General features: G+C 37.6%; 1 protein-coding gene across 1 annotated transcript; it reads right to left on the bottom strand.

Moving 5' to 3' along the window:
• Nucleotides 1-6,355: 6,355 nt before the first annotated feature.
• Nucleotides 6,356-13,150, bottom strand: LOC137169906 (hydroperoxide isomerase ALOXE3-like). Its single transcript, XM_067573318.1, has 13 exons — nucleotides 12,813-13,150; nucleotides 11,690-11,894; nucleotides 11,499-11,580; nucleotides 11,010-11,242; nucleotides 9,330-9,502; nucleotides 9,067-9,210; nucleotides 8,680-8,883; nucleotides 8,489-8,575; nucleotides 8,174-8,340; nucleotides 7,966-8,087; nucleotides 7,764-7,864; nucleotides 7,363-7,533; nucleotides 6,356-6,651 (listed from the first exon to the last, which is right to left on the bottom strand). Exons 1-13 carry the CDS (start codon nucleotides 12,957-12,959, stop codon nucleotides 6,472-6,474), a joined length of 2,016 nt encoding a protein of 671 aa, XP_067429419.1. The 5' UTR covers nucleotides 12,960-13,150; the 3' UTR covers nucleotides 6,356-6,471.
• Nucleotides 13,151-14,291: the final 1,141 nt, after the last annotated feature.

Here is a 14,291-nt window from a genome sequence, read left to right as displayed (position 1 = left end):
AAAATTGTTGTTTGTCTTTATATATGACAGTTAATTGAATATCTTAACATTTTGGACTATTAGTCAGACAAAACAAGCAACTTACTTGGCTAATCACTTTTTTTTGTAAAACTGTCAACGAATGACACATTTTCCAGTGCCCTCTCAACGATGACCCTACATGATTTTGCTTACTAAAAACCTATATTGTAGGCACAACTTGACTGCTCATACTGATGATACTAGTGCTTGTACAGACTTGCTGCCCTCGACACATCCTGTAAATGCTGATCTACTGCCATTGTGCTGAAGAATACCAAACACCACCCACCACCCGAGGCTCAGGGACTCGGTGGCTCGGGGGCACAGGGACCAGATTCGTTCATGTAACAGAGTCGGACACAGTTTGTTGTCCAGCTTGTTAGACTGAAGACAGTAGACTCAGTGCTTTTAAGCCTGAGGATACTTTGCTGCTTGCGGACTTTGGAGATATTCTCTGCTGCAGTTTGGTTGATACGATAGTTAGACTACTTTAGTGCGTGTTAATAATTGTTTTTCAATGTTTCTCCAGGTAATTCCTTATTTTGTCATGTCACAAATACAAGTTTGTATTCTTCTTTATTTAAATTAAAAACCACACACATGTAGCATCAACACAATTATCACTGTAAGTAAATAAAAACAAATTGATTTAATAAAATATCAGATGTATTTAGCATTTACAGCCTAATATTTTGGGAGGATTATAAAACATAAATGTATTTATTACCACTTGATATACACACATCTGCTGTCCTGATTTATAGAGATGCAAAACACCTAGTACTAGAAAACTCAAAATACTTTATACATTTAGAAGTCTGTACTCGAGTGTACTGAGACAACTCAAACACTCAAACTTCCCAGCACTACAGTAGGTCTGACATGGTCTTTCAGAGGCTTAACATGTCATCACAAACAAAGCTTTTAATTTCTTACATATCAGCATGTCTTTTAGCAGCACTAAAACAGCAAGCTGTGTTTGTTGTTTCATGGTCAGAAGTCTGTAAAACAGGTTTCATCAGCCACAGGGCCCCCTTCCCTCCACACCTTTAAACTATTTGCATCCTGTTTAGAGTTTACAGAAATGGTTTCACCTGTATATACTGTAGACATTGTATGCTGTTATCCACTTGTTGTTTCTATATACATATATGTATCCATTGTTTCACACACTTGCTTGTACATAATAGTGATATGTTATGTTCTACTACCTTTGTTGAGAGCCACTAGAAACTTGAGTCAAAGTCCTTGTATGTGTACACCTACAGCCAATAAAGCTGATTCTGATCAGTACACAGTGCCGACACGGAGCTGACAGACAGCTGACATTTGTGTTTACAATATGTTTATGCCTACAGGTTTAAAACTATACACCCAACACATAGCTGCTCCCTCTTTACCTTATATTGTAAGTATTCAAGTGATACTGCTTCTGTGTGATACACAATGAGATGAGCACATTTTAAACTTGACATGATATAAATCTAGGTAGGTTGATAGCTGCAGAAGGGAAAGAGTAGTGTAAAGGTGGTCTTGCATGTAGACAGCTATGTATATCTGACTCACATGATCACATTATTAATATAAGCCTCTCTGTGACACCTCTCCCTAAACTGGTGTTGTAGTTTTGGCTTCCAGAAACAACTGACTTGCGTGTGAGTAGACTTAATGAAGTAACCATACTGAAGTAGATTTTTTTCATCAATTACTTTTGTAATCTTGCTCAAGTTATGTTGACTTCTACTTGTCATTAAGCAATAATGCATGCTGAATGACAATGTTGATTAGAATTAATTTTTAATTTGAACTGCAAGCCAAGCAAATGAGTAGTCTTCAATAAACATGAACAGTCATACATCACCATAAACAGTCTATGTTCTGTACTCACATCATTAAAAGTTGAAAAAAAAAATGAATACATAGCATATGCAACAGAAAAAGCAGCTGATATCACAGCCTCTAACAGCCATCATACTGGAGGGCAGAAAATATGCATATTCTTGGTCCTGCTAGGATATAAATGCATTATTACTGACTGCTGAGGTACCTGAAGACTTTTCTGTTTGCCGCTGCCTTTCATTAAAAAACATTAAGGGTTAATATTTTACACTGCACTGTTACTATTATTCTCTTGTTTTATCTGTCTTATTCCCTTTTTAGCTTCTTTTTTATTTCCAAATTTAACACTTTTTAATTGTTTGTATATGTCTTTTTACTTGTTTTGCTTTTATATTCTGTTTTAATGCCTTTTATGCTCTATGTAAAGCACTTTGAATTGCCTTGTTGTTGAAATGTGCTATACAAATAAACTTGCCTTGCCTTGCCTTGCCTTGCCGTAGTTTCATGTGAGATAATTCTAACAATTTCTATTATGGCAGAAAACCTATTTTATTAAAGGAGTACCAACTAGTTACATTTCATTGCATTATGTCATTGTTGATCACCATATGTTTGCTTTTGTGGACTATGGCCTAATTGATACATGGGTTCAAGCTGATGCTTAAACACTTGTAACCCAAACTTTTCTTTCAAGTTTTTGCTCAACACAGGTCTGTGTAGTACCTACAGTAATTCACACAAAGATACAGGCACCCTACAATAGGCCCACGTTACATGATACAACCAAAATATAGTCGTCTTCTCCCACTATACAGTGCTGCTTGAAAGTTTGTGAACCTCTTAGAATGTGCTCTGTTTCTGTATAAATATGACCTAAAACGTGGTCAGATTTCCACGCAAGTCGTAAAACTAAATAGAAAAATCAATGAAACAAATGAGACAAAAATCTTGCACATATTTGTTTATTTATTGAGGAAAATGATCCAATGTTACATATTTGCGTGTGGCAAAAGTATGTGAACCTCTAGGATTATCAATTCATTTGAAGGGGAAATCAAGGGGGGGACAATCGAGTGTGAGTGAGGGAGGCCCTGCCTTATTTAAAGAAGAGAAATCTGGGTTTTCACTATCAGAGTCTAAGCTTAACAACACAGGTTTGTGGAAATGTGTCGTGGCTCGAAAAAAGGAGATTTCTGAGGATCTAGAAGAAGAGTTGCTGATACTCACCAGGCTGGAAAGCGTTACAAAACCATTTCGAAAGAGTCTGGACTCCACCAGTTGACTGTCAGGCAGATGGTGTACAAATAGAAGACATCCAATACCATTGTTACCCTCCACAGGAGTGGTCGAACAACAAAGATCATACCAAGAGCAGATGCGTAATAGTCCGGGAGGCCACAAGGGACCCCAGGGTAACGTCTAGGAAACTACAGGCCTCTCTTGCAGTGGCTACAGTCAATGTTCATGAGTCCACTGTCAGGAGAACATTGAGCATCAGTGGTGTGCATGGCAGAGTTGCAAGGAAAAAAGCCACTTCTCTCCAAAAAGAACATTGTTGCCATCTACAGTTTGCTCAAGACCACGTGGATAAGCCAGAAGGCGATCTGTAAAATGTTCTTACAATTTACAATTTCATATCATTTTGTGGGTGAATTTCGTTCTGTGGGTGGATGAGACCAAAATCAAACTTTTAGGCTTGAATACGAACACTCTTAGAAATAAAGGTGCTGAGTCAACCCATATATGGTTCTTCGGCTTGTCTCCATAGGAGAACCCCTTTTTGGTTCCTGGTAGAACCTTTTATAAAGGTTCCACCTGGAACCCTTTCAGAAGGTTCTACGTAGAACCCAACATAAAGGGTTACACCTAGAACCATCTGTGAAAGGTTCCACCCAGAACCCGCTATGAGAGGTTCCACAGAGAACCCTTCTATGGTGTAATGGTTTCACCTAGAACCCTCACTAGGGGTTCTATCCAGAACCTTTTCACCTTCTAAGGGTTTCATCTAGAACCCACTGAGGGAGTTCCACCAAGAACTCTTTCATATTTCAAGGGTTTCATCTAGAACCCTCTTGTCTTCTGAGGATTCTACGAAGAACCATATTGTATTCTACAGATCAGGCAAAAAATGACTGAATCCCATATATTGTATATTGTGCTCATCCATCATTTTAACAATCTATGTTACAATTACCAATGTTTACAATGTTGACATTGAGAAAACATTCAAACAATTCAAAGGAAAAATGTATTGAAAAATCTGGAATGGAATCAGCAACATGACAAATTGGACACAAGCCAGGCACATCAGGCTGTCCTCAGCAGGTGAATTCATGTAATCTCCAGCAATGGTGACATAGCAGAGAGGGATGAGAAAAAAAGACAGTATCATCAATCCAAGGTACACTTACTACACCAGATGAAGCAGTAAGTCATCTACAAACAACAAAATACTGCATGGTCCAATGAGAACAATCGTGGTATGGGCACATAATAATGGTGACAGTGGAACAGATTGAATAAACCTGTCCTCCAACTCCTATACTAAGAGCCTCCACTGGCACACAATCAGATGAAAGCGAGGGAACCCTACAAAGTTTTCACGTTAATTTATTTAAAATGGTCCACCTTTTACCATAAAAGTCCTTAGCTAGAGTCAAGCTTGCTGGAATAAGATATCAGATTTAGTTTACCTTGATTCTCTGAAGTGTCTGATCTTCTGTCACTTCAAATACACAGGTGATCACACAGTGTGTGAACAGTAATCACTATTGATATGTCACCTTGTTTTGTAGAGAAGGACAGACCATATGGGCTATCCGTAGGGAAACCAGCTCTCAGTTCCCACGCACCAAACCCCAGCCTTTCCCCTTGGAGACCACGGTTCAATTTCCAGCTCCAACATCCCTTCACACTGTAGTCCTCCATCCCCCCAGGCCTCCCACAATCCATAATAAAGGAACAATAGATAAGGAGGGTCAACTGCCCACTCTCCAAAAAGAAAATAAGGGCCAATTAAATGAGCTCATGAGCTCCTCCCTCCAGAGGTTGTAGTTAAAATGGTCAAAACAAAACTAACATGGTGGCTCAGTAGGTAAGAGCATAGCGGTGCTATTTTGAAGATTGAGGGTTCAAGACATGATCTTCCCACCAGAGAGTACATCATGTAGCTACATTATATGTATGCACTGTATTCTTAGCCACTTTATAAAAGCACCAGTTAAGTGTTGTACGTCATGAATTAGAAATCATCGGGGGAAAAAAACAATATCAAAAAACATCTTCAACAACAAATGCCCCTCAATTCAACCCTTGTCTCTGTGGTCTCTCCAGAGCCTACAACACCTATACACAGTGTATATCACATTAGAAGGACTAACCAATTAACATAGTGTCTGTTCAATACAGATACACAATTAACTATTGTATGGCATGAAATGATAGCAAAGAAAGACTATGGCAGAACACAAGTAAAATGAATTTATTAAGGGGATTCCATATACATGTACATTTCAAAATACTATTTGAATCATGAGTAAACATTTGAATATTTGAGGGTGAGGATCTTCTAATACCTATGCTTTCAGCAATCCTTGAAGAAGTCTTTCTTCTAAAAAGGGTTATTTGGATTGAGTCTTACAAAGAACCTTTGAAGAACCCTTTCTTCAAAAAAGGGTTTTTCAAAAGCAAATGGTTCTGGTTAGAACCGCAGCCCTTCAAGAAGAACCCTTTTGGAACCCTTACTTCTAAGAGTGAAGCATTATGTTTGGTGATGAGCAAACACTGCATTCCAGGATAAGAACCTTATCCCATCTGTGAAACATGTTGGTGGCAGTATCATGGTTTGGGCCTGCTTTACTGCCTCTTGAGCAGGATGGCTTGCAATCATTGATGGAGCTATGAGTTCTGAGTTGTACCAGCAAATTCTACAGGAAAATGTCAAGGTATCCATCTGTGAACTAAAGATCAATAGAAAGTGGGCCATGCAGTAAGACAATGAGTCTAAACACACAAGTTGCTCTGCCAAAGAATGGTTAGAGCAGAAGAAAGTTAATGTTTTGGAATGGCCGAGTCAAAATCCTGACCTTTATCCTATAGAAATGCTGTGGAAGGACCTGACGCAGGCATTTCATGCAAAGAGTACCACCAACATCCCTGAGTTAAGACTGTTCTGTAAGGAGGAATGGGCTAAAATTCCTCCCAGCCAATGTGCAGGCATGATAAACAGTTACCAGAAACGTTTGAAGTTATTGTTGAAAAAGGGGGTCACACCAGTTGCTGAAAGCAAGGGTTCACGTACTTTTGCCTCACACAAATATATAAGATTGGATAATTTTCCTCAATATATTAATTTATAAGTTTAATTTTTTTGTCTCATTTTTGAGATCCATTTATTTTGTTTTAGGACGTGTAGAAATCTGATCGTGTTTTAGGTCATATTTATGCAGAAATAAAGAAAATTTTAAAGGGTTCACAAACTTTCAAGCAGCACTGTATGTTTCTACCAAAATCAAAGTTTAAAACTCAACCCAGCATGCAAGACAAGTATTGAAAAAGGTATGGATATTGTTCACTAATGCAGAAAGGAAAAAATGTCTCCCTCAGACTGACTCAAATAGTTATACTGTTCTCTATTTCAGCAGGGTTCAGATAGGTGTAGGGCACTTTAAGCTGTGAGTTTCTGGTTGTAATTGCTTCACTGAGGTTGGACAACTCCTCTTGAAACTCTTTAATCATCTGCTTAGGTGGAGCCTCATCAAAGCGCTCTTCAGGGTACGTACCCAGGGGAACCTGCCAAGATGACAAAAACAAAACTGTAAATCTGACTGACACAGCAACATGCTTGTGGTGCAATTTTTCAAAGCCCTTTCCAAATGTGGATGGATTATATATTATTAGGGCTGAACGATTTTGAAAAAATATCTGATTGTGATTATTTTTACTGATATTGCAATTGCAATATTAGAGGGAATGATCATTTTTACATTATTTATAAAGATTTTTATTGAAGAACATATTCAATTATTTTATTTTGAAAGTTAAAATAACAAAATAAAATATATAGGCAACGAAACAAAACAAAACAAAAAAACAAAGATAACAGCAAATTTTCAGTAAGCCACACAAATAATAACCTTCCAATTTTCAAAAAGGGCGTAGGATGAAGAAGAGAACTTTTCTAGTCCTACCCCTCCTTTTTTTTTTTGTTTTACTTTATCAATCAAATCAAAGCCATTAAATTGATTATGGTGTTTGTTGGTTTTGCAGGGCTCTGTACCAAACAAAGATGTTTTCAAAAGTCTGTAGAATATGATGTTTAGGCCAGGACATTATTTCATTTAAAATGGCATTTTGACACACATTTCTCCTTTAACAAAGATTGTGCCTCCTGCAATTTGAAAATTGCAGAGGGCTATGTGGCAATTTTGATAAAATTTCAATTAATTGTTCAGCCCTATATGTTATTCCTCTATTTGTGTGTGTTTTGAACACCAAACCTACCACATCTGTGTATTTTTCTGTTAGTATCCAAGCCAGTGCTGCAAAGCTTGCTGTCTCTCCAACATTTGGTAGGGTCTCCAATATTGTGTCCATGCTTGACTCTCCCTTGGTGGTTGGAGGGGGTTTACGCATCAGGAGAGAGCCATTGGGCATCCAGGAGGTGTAGTCAAACTAAATCACAAAAGAAGCTTCAATATGTATCACTTTTGTTTTTTTATTTCATTTTGTTTTATTTTTCATGTCTGGGTCGTGGGCCCTTCTCTACTTCTTTGAGCCATGTGTCTAATAAAATGAAAAAATCTGAAATCACACCCCATACATTTGAGGTGTTAAAACAAACTTAATACTTGATCAAACATTAAAAAGTATTCTTTTGTCCCAGCTATTTACTGTTGCCTCACCTGTCCATCATTGACGGCAGAGTGTTGAGCTGTCACAGTGAAAATCACCATGGTGATGAACTTGATCACTTCTTCGACAGTATGGAAGCATTCAGGAAACCCTGTTGGCAGCATCACCTTTGTCAGTCAATTCAGTGCCTGCATGGAACATTTCAATATACCATAGGCTAATTGTGTTTACAAATTAAAGTGAAATAAATACCTGAGGCTTTGTTTCCTAAGACACCATGGGTGAATATCTCACTGATCCATTCCTGCAGTTCAGAGTCCTCTTCCACCTCACAGTCTGAAGGATAATAGTGCTCCACTATTTCTGTTACAAAGCTGAGAAACATAAAAATAAGTCAGTTTTAAGCTGTATTTTAAAATTGTGCTTTAGCCAATTAATTGCAGTTGTATGCAAAGAAAACCTGTTGATGATGTTCCACAGCTTCAGGCCGTCATCTCTGTAGTAGAAGTTGGGGATTGACTCCAGTCCTCGTGCAGTGATGTTCTCCGGCAGACAGAGGGAGCTGTAGGTCAACTCAGAGAGAGACCTTCTCTGGATCTCTGTCAGCCCCTCATATCCAAGTGAACTCTAGTAATTAATAACACACAAATACTTAGGGTCAGATAAGTTTCATGAAGTAGAAAATAATAAAAATTGTTTTTAAAGAACACATTAAACTTATTTTTGCAATGGTGCAATATAATTGGAGTATATATTGTATGTTAAAGATCCATACAATACTTAAAGCCCCTTCAGGTCCAAAAAGAGTTTTGCGTCCATCAGTGTTAATGGGGAGAGTGTACCGGAAGTGTGGGATCAGCAGCTATACAGAGAGAGGGAAGAATATTAAAAGTAAAATTAATTCTCATTTCAGCGAACAAGAGCAAGCATATCCTGAATGCCATGATCTCTGCTGTGTTATTGTACCTTATAAATGGGATGTATCACAGGGAAGTTGCGGAGAGTGGCAATAGTATAGGCCTCTGCCAGATAGTGAGTTTTCATCAGGTGATGGACTGCCTGATGATCCATAAGATCTGCATTTTTAAAAAACATCTTGGCCAGCAGCCAGTCAGTCTCTGGGTCACTGGGCAGAAAGATGGGATTCTGCTCAGAAGGTTGCTGATGCAGCTGGAATATGGTTCAAAAATATTAAAAGTTAAATTGTTATATGTTCAAATTGTGCAAAATTTCTGAAAACGTACTAATCCACTATAAAATGTAATATGGCTGTGTGATTAGACCAGTGATTTTACTTAAATTTATACAGTATACATACTGTCCCTGATTTGCTGCATCAATAAAATACTGTACCTGTATTGCAATCGGCATCAGTTTTTTCTCTGGGTTCAAGTAGAACAAACAGAGACCAGGAGTCACATGCAGACGTTCACCATTATAGTGTCTAGCCGGTATTCCATCCATCTCCTTCTTGTCACAGATAAATATATTGCCATCCTGTATGGGAATAAAAGACAGATGAGTGATACACTGCAATACAGGTACACTCTTTAAACTTACAAATCGTTTCCCAAAGCAAAGATTATCGCCCATTTAAAGCCACTCATATTTCATACCTCCATTTCCTCCTCCAGAGAGCTATCCTCCTCAAGGAATGGCTTCACCATGTCCTCTGTGACTGGAAAGTTTGGAGGAAGCTCTGAGCAACGCTTGATCACATTGGGGTTGACTGAATTCAAAAACTGGGATCCATAAAAGTCATCTTCCTTCCAGTGCTCTGTGACATACTCTGGAAGAAAGGCAATTGGGAAATATCTAAAATGTTTTTATTCATTTTTGAAGTACAACATGATCATTATCAACAAAAAACAAGATTGTTGAAATTTTTTTACTTCGTGGACAAAAATGTTCTTTGCACAATCTTGTTTTCTTAATGTTATAATCATTTTTTAAAAGAACATATTTCAAATCTGTAAAGCTTTTCATGCCTAATCATCGTTATTCTAAAAAATATTACTTTTAGGAAAATAAAAAATTGCCTATTATTAGAAAGGCTTTCTTGGCTTAGCATCAACCCACAATGACAAATGTCAGCTAACAAGAACACTACCAGCTACATACGCATGAGTCAAGAGCTGAAAAAAGGAGAAAAACTAAGATTGAAAATAATTCTGTTCTCACATAATTTAATGTAGTTCCCCATATTTATTAAAAATGCTGATATATCCAAGATATATTACAGAGTACATATTGCTAAGTTAGATGACAAGAAACCAGGAATTGTGACTTTTGCGCAATTTTCTCCCTGGGTGATGAATCCATCTCATTTCTTTAAGATGTAGTACATCCACCAATATTCCCTCTTTCCCCTCTCTCAACCCAACCAGTCAAGGCAGATGGCCGCCCACCTAGAGCCCCGTTCTGCTTGAGGTTTATTCCTGTTAAAGGGAAATTTTAACTTGTTGCTGTCGCCAAGTGCTTGCTCATTGGGTCTCTGTAAATGAAAGTTTACAGTCTGGAACTGCTCTATGTGAAAAGTGCCCTGAGATAACTTCTGTTGTGATTTGGCACTATATAATTAAAAATTGACTTAACTTGACTGTAACAGCCTTTCTTAAAGTGCTGCCATACTAAAACACTATATTAGTATTATAAGACTGTGTTATAGCTAATCTTTCTCCACATTATTTCTGTCTCTCATGTGCTCCTCTGGTCTCTGAGGCAAAGTAAACAGAAGTAAAGTGTGGATGACAGCATCACTCACTTCTGAGTTAACTTGACAGCTTTACTGAACATGGACTGAAGATAAAAGAAAGAGTTAATACCCAGAAAACCTGTTTCTTGACACATGCCCCCGGGCGTATGCACTGTGATATAATGTTGTTGATGTTGTTGAGTGTGTTGATTTTGGTTTGGTTTTTGGAGGTTTACTGTGAGGGCAGAACTGGTGGAAGAAATATTGTGTCATTGGTCAAATTTGGCCCATACTATGACTGATAACTAATTAGTATGTAATTTGAACTTTGAAGGTCAGCTTAGCCAATCTACGTGCTGTAGATTGAGATATAGTGACTTTTGTTTGTAGTTCCTGTGAGCTTCATAATAAAAGCTATTTAAGTTCAAATAAGAAATGTTTATGCACTAAAATCCAACATTAATCTGATAACTCTTGATAAAATTGTAAGATTACTTGTCAGTGAAAGAGGGAGAGCTGTTGTTGCAGTCAACTGATGATACAAAAGTGTTTGCAAAATACTTATATGAAGTCAGTTGTTGAAAAACTGGAAAAACTCTACCTGACATTGTTGTCTTTTTGTACCAGAAGATGTCTTTCATGTCGTCAATGCTTTTCCATTGTTCAGTAGATCCAACCAGCCCCTTATACTTGAGTTCAGTATCACTGAAGTAAGACAGGTTGAAAAAAGGGAAAACACAATGCACAGGATTAAACAACATAATAATATTAATGCTTGTATTTTGTTCTAAGACATAGACGTTGTCACAATATTGGAACCCGGTGGTGTCCATCCTAAATATTTATATAGACCCACGTTATCAAAGCTGTGTGTTCTATTTCAGATTCTTTCGACTTAGAGAAGCGGATTTCAGCTGGGAGCTCAGACGAATCACTTAAACCGGTGAAGTGGGGTATTCCTTCATGGTCGATATGCCATCTAAAAAAAATAATAGACAAAGTTACTTAAAACCACATAGACATTTCTCCAGATAAGCTTCTGAGACCACATTTGCAGCTCTAGGAGAATACGGTGCAGATGAAAACGTACTGGTAAAGGCTCTTTTTAAGTGCCAGCTCTTTTTTGCGGTGCTCAATCAACAGGGGATGTTCCTCCTCTGAAACCTTCATGGCTGAGAAATGAAAAGAACACAGATTTAGCTCTATTTTAAATGACACTAACAACAAGACTGACAAAAACTGAGAAAACTAAGTGATATTATGTTCTTGTTGGAAGCAGACCTCTCCCTCCTCTCAGCTCCACCAGTTCTCCGCTGGACACCCATTTGTAACAGGGGAAAAGAATGACATCTTCCTCCGGAGTAGTCACCACTATTTTGGAGCAGTACCACTGATCTTCTGGAAGACTTAAATAGGGATCTTTCTCCACCTTGACCAGCAGAAGTTTCCCCAGAGAATCACCGGTGTCTATGGTGTAGGTCCCTGTCTGAAAAATAAGGATTCATATAAATATAAACAAAGTAAATGCAATGTGTTGAAAAGGTCGAAATTGAAATGTGTCCTACAGTGGTGTATTCAGTCAAGTAATGTGTATGGTCAAATCAAACAGCCCACGAAAAAACTGCAAATAAACTCTCAAACATCATATAGTCAGTTAACATGCACGGTTCTCCAAAATTGTTATTTAAATATTACAAAATGTAGATTCTTTAAATCTGGATCTGCATCAAAACACACATAGTGTACATAGTGAAATACCTGAATCCTATCTGTAACTATTTGGGATTTTTACAATAGTGGCTTATTTGAAATTAGTTTCATGACCCCTGAATTTAAATTTTATCATGCACCTGTCATTTCATTTCATTTGCAGTTGCTGTCTGTGTATGAGTTATGCTGGTGTATTTCAGGTGAGCCACACCTGCAGTAGGAACATCTGGCAACTGTGCACTGTGGGAAAGTGTGAAATATGAAAAACTAAATGTAAACCTCTGTTGAATTCATCCAAATATCCTGAATACTAAATTTAGAAGAATAATTTCAAAGAGTTTAGAATAATAGTCTTAGAAAAAGAATTTCAATGAAATTTGTTGGAATAGTGTCCACAAAAACAATACAAAACTTTTTTTAGAAAATGCAGGTCATCTCCTCAGGCTAGACTTACTGAAATATTTATCGTGAGCAAACCCAGGATATTTGCTTAGCCCTTTAGTTATGTACAGATATGTGAAGTGCTCTCTGGATTGCCACACAATGGTGCTATTTATTATGTATAGTTGAGTGTAGTTAATTACCAATCCATCAGCCAACCAGTACATATGTATGCACAAACAAAAAACCTTTTAGCTAATTGAGATATATTGAGAGACAATATATAAGCATTGTTTATCTGGGTTCAACTTACTGTCCCGGTTGTAAAGTCAGTGCCGTAGTTGTCCAACTCAGTTCGCTCACTCTGCCCTTCAGTTCCAAATAAAGTGACATATATGTGGTCCCATGTTCCTGCATATTCCATGTCACCTGTTGACACTTCTAACTTGTACTCAGCCATGGTCACTCAGTGCAAACTGTCCAGAAAAAAAAGATAACTTAACCCTTGCAAAGAATTATTTCACAAGAGCTTTTTGGCATTTTTTCAAAACTTCCACAGACAACCAAAGAACTTCTTATTACTAAACTTCTGTCTGATCTTATCCTACATACATTGTTATATGATTATTAGCTGTCATAGCATGAGGAAGAATGAGTTATTACATGTACCTTCAGATGTTTTACCTACCTCCTTGCTTCAGCTGCACGTCCAGGTTTTCCTTCACTGAAGGCTGTGTTTGTCTTCTTATAGTAACATCCTTCACCCCAGTTTTGACCTTTGACCACTACACATTAACATAACAGGCGGTGTAACTCTAAACTTTGTTGTGTTTCCAGTTTCTACTGCCTAAAGGGTCAGTAGGATGGGCCGAAGTTGTACTGAAATATCCATTTCATCCCCAAAAACCAAACTCCAGAAGCCTAATTTATTGATATCTCTGCATTTATTAAGGCCTACTGCCCACTTTAAGAGGACATAACAGACTGTATGAGGGCTGTTGTGCTTGAAATTCATTGTACATCACTTTACACCCAAATGTGACACTCGTGCCCATTATCTATTATCTTTTGCTATCTGTACTTCAGATATGGTTACAGTACGTTTTTACACATTTAACTCCAAAATAATTGAAAGAAAATTAGAATGTCAGGTACTAGAAAGCAAAGAGTACACAGTCCTCTAAATTGGTTATTTTAATACTAAAAATGTTTGACAATTTTAATGTGCATCTAGATCTAGAGGTGCTATAAAACAGTGATATACAATAATGCTAATTGTCTGGTGAAGGCTGTGATTTTTGAATACCTAAATCAAGAGCGTAGGTTTGGTTTTAATTTTGGTAGGGACATTTTTTGTCCACTTTTTACCTGAGAGGCTGCAGCTCATCTGTCTGTGTGTATCTGTGACATCAGAGTCACCTGAGAGGCTGCAGCTCACCTGTTTGTGTGTCTCTGTGCTGCTCAGGCTGCTGCTGACAGGATTTTCAAAATGAAATGATGCCTGACAGTCACAAACAGATCAGTTGGAAAAGCTGTGGCTAATTTAGCCTATAAATAATCTTCATGTCTTAATGACACGTATGCAATAATAACTCTGCTCTTGATCCACTCGTGAAAAGGGGAGAGATGGCATTAAATAGTAAATGTTTCTCCCTCTAATTTCAAAGATTAATGTTTGGATTGATGACAGAACATTCTTATTAACTAAACTCAACTGTTACTGACACTTTGGTTCTTCTTTAAAAAGGACCAGATGTCTTAATTTACTTTTGGGAGGAATTTTCACCAACAG

Source organism: Thunnus thynnus, chromosome 18 (genome assembly GCF_963924715.1).
Source record: "Thunnus thynnus chromosome 18, fThuThy2.1, whole genome shotgun sequence".
NCBI classification, from domain to species: domain Eukaryota; kingdom Metazoa; phylum Chordata; class Actinopteri; order Scombriformes; family Scombridae; genus Thunnus; species Thunnus thynnus.
The sequence above is the reverse complement of the archived record's forward strand: the minus strand, read 5'-3'. Positions and strand labels throughout refer to the sequence as shown.

What these genes read in the sequence shown, in the direction of transcription:
- LOC137169906 (XM_067573318.1), bottom strand. Translation starts at nt 12,959, where the DNA reads ATGGCTGAGTACAAGTTAGAAGTGTCAACAGGTGACATGGAATATGCA. An exon ending in CAAAAAGACAACAATGTCAG is followed by an intron (nt 9,503 to 11,009) that starts GTAGAGTTTTTC and finishes CCTTTCTTCCAG; the next exon opens with AGTATGTCACAGAGCACTGG. An exon ending in TGATACATCCCATTTATAAG is followed by an intron (nt 8,576 to 8,679) that starts GTACAATAACAC and finishes CTCTCTGTATAG; the next exon opens with CTGCTGATCCCACACTTCCG.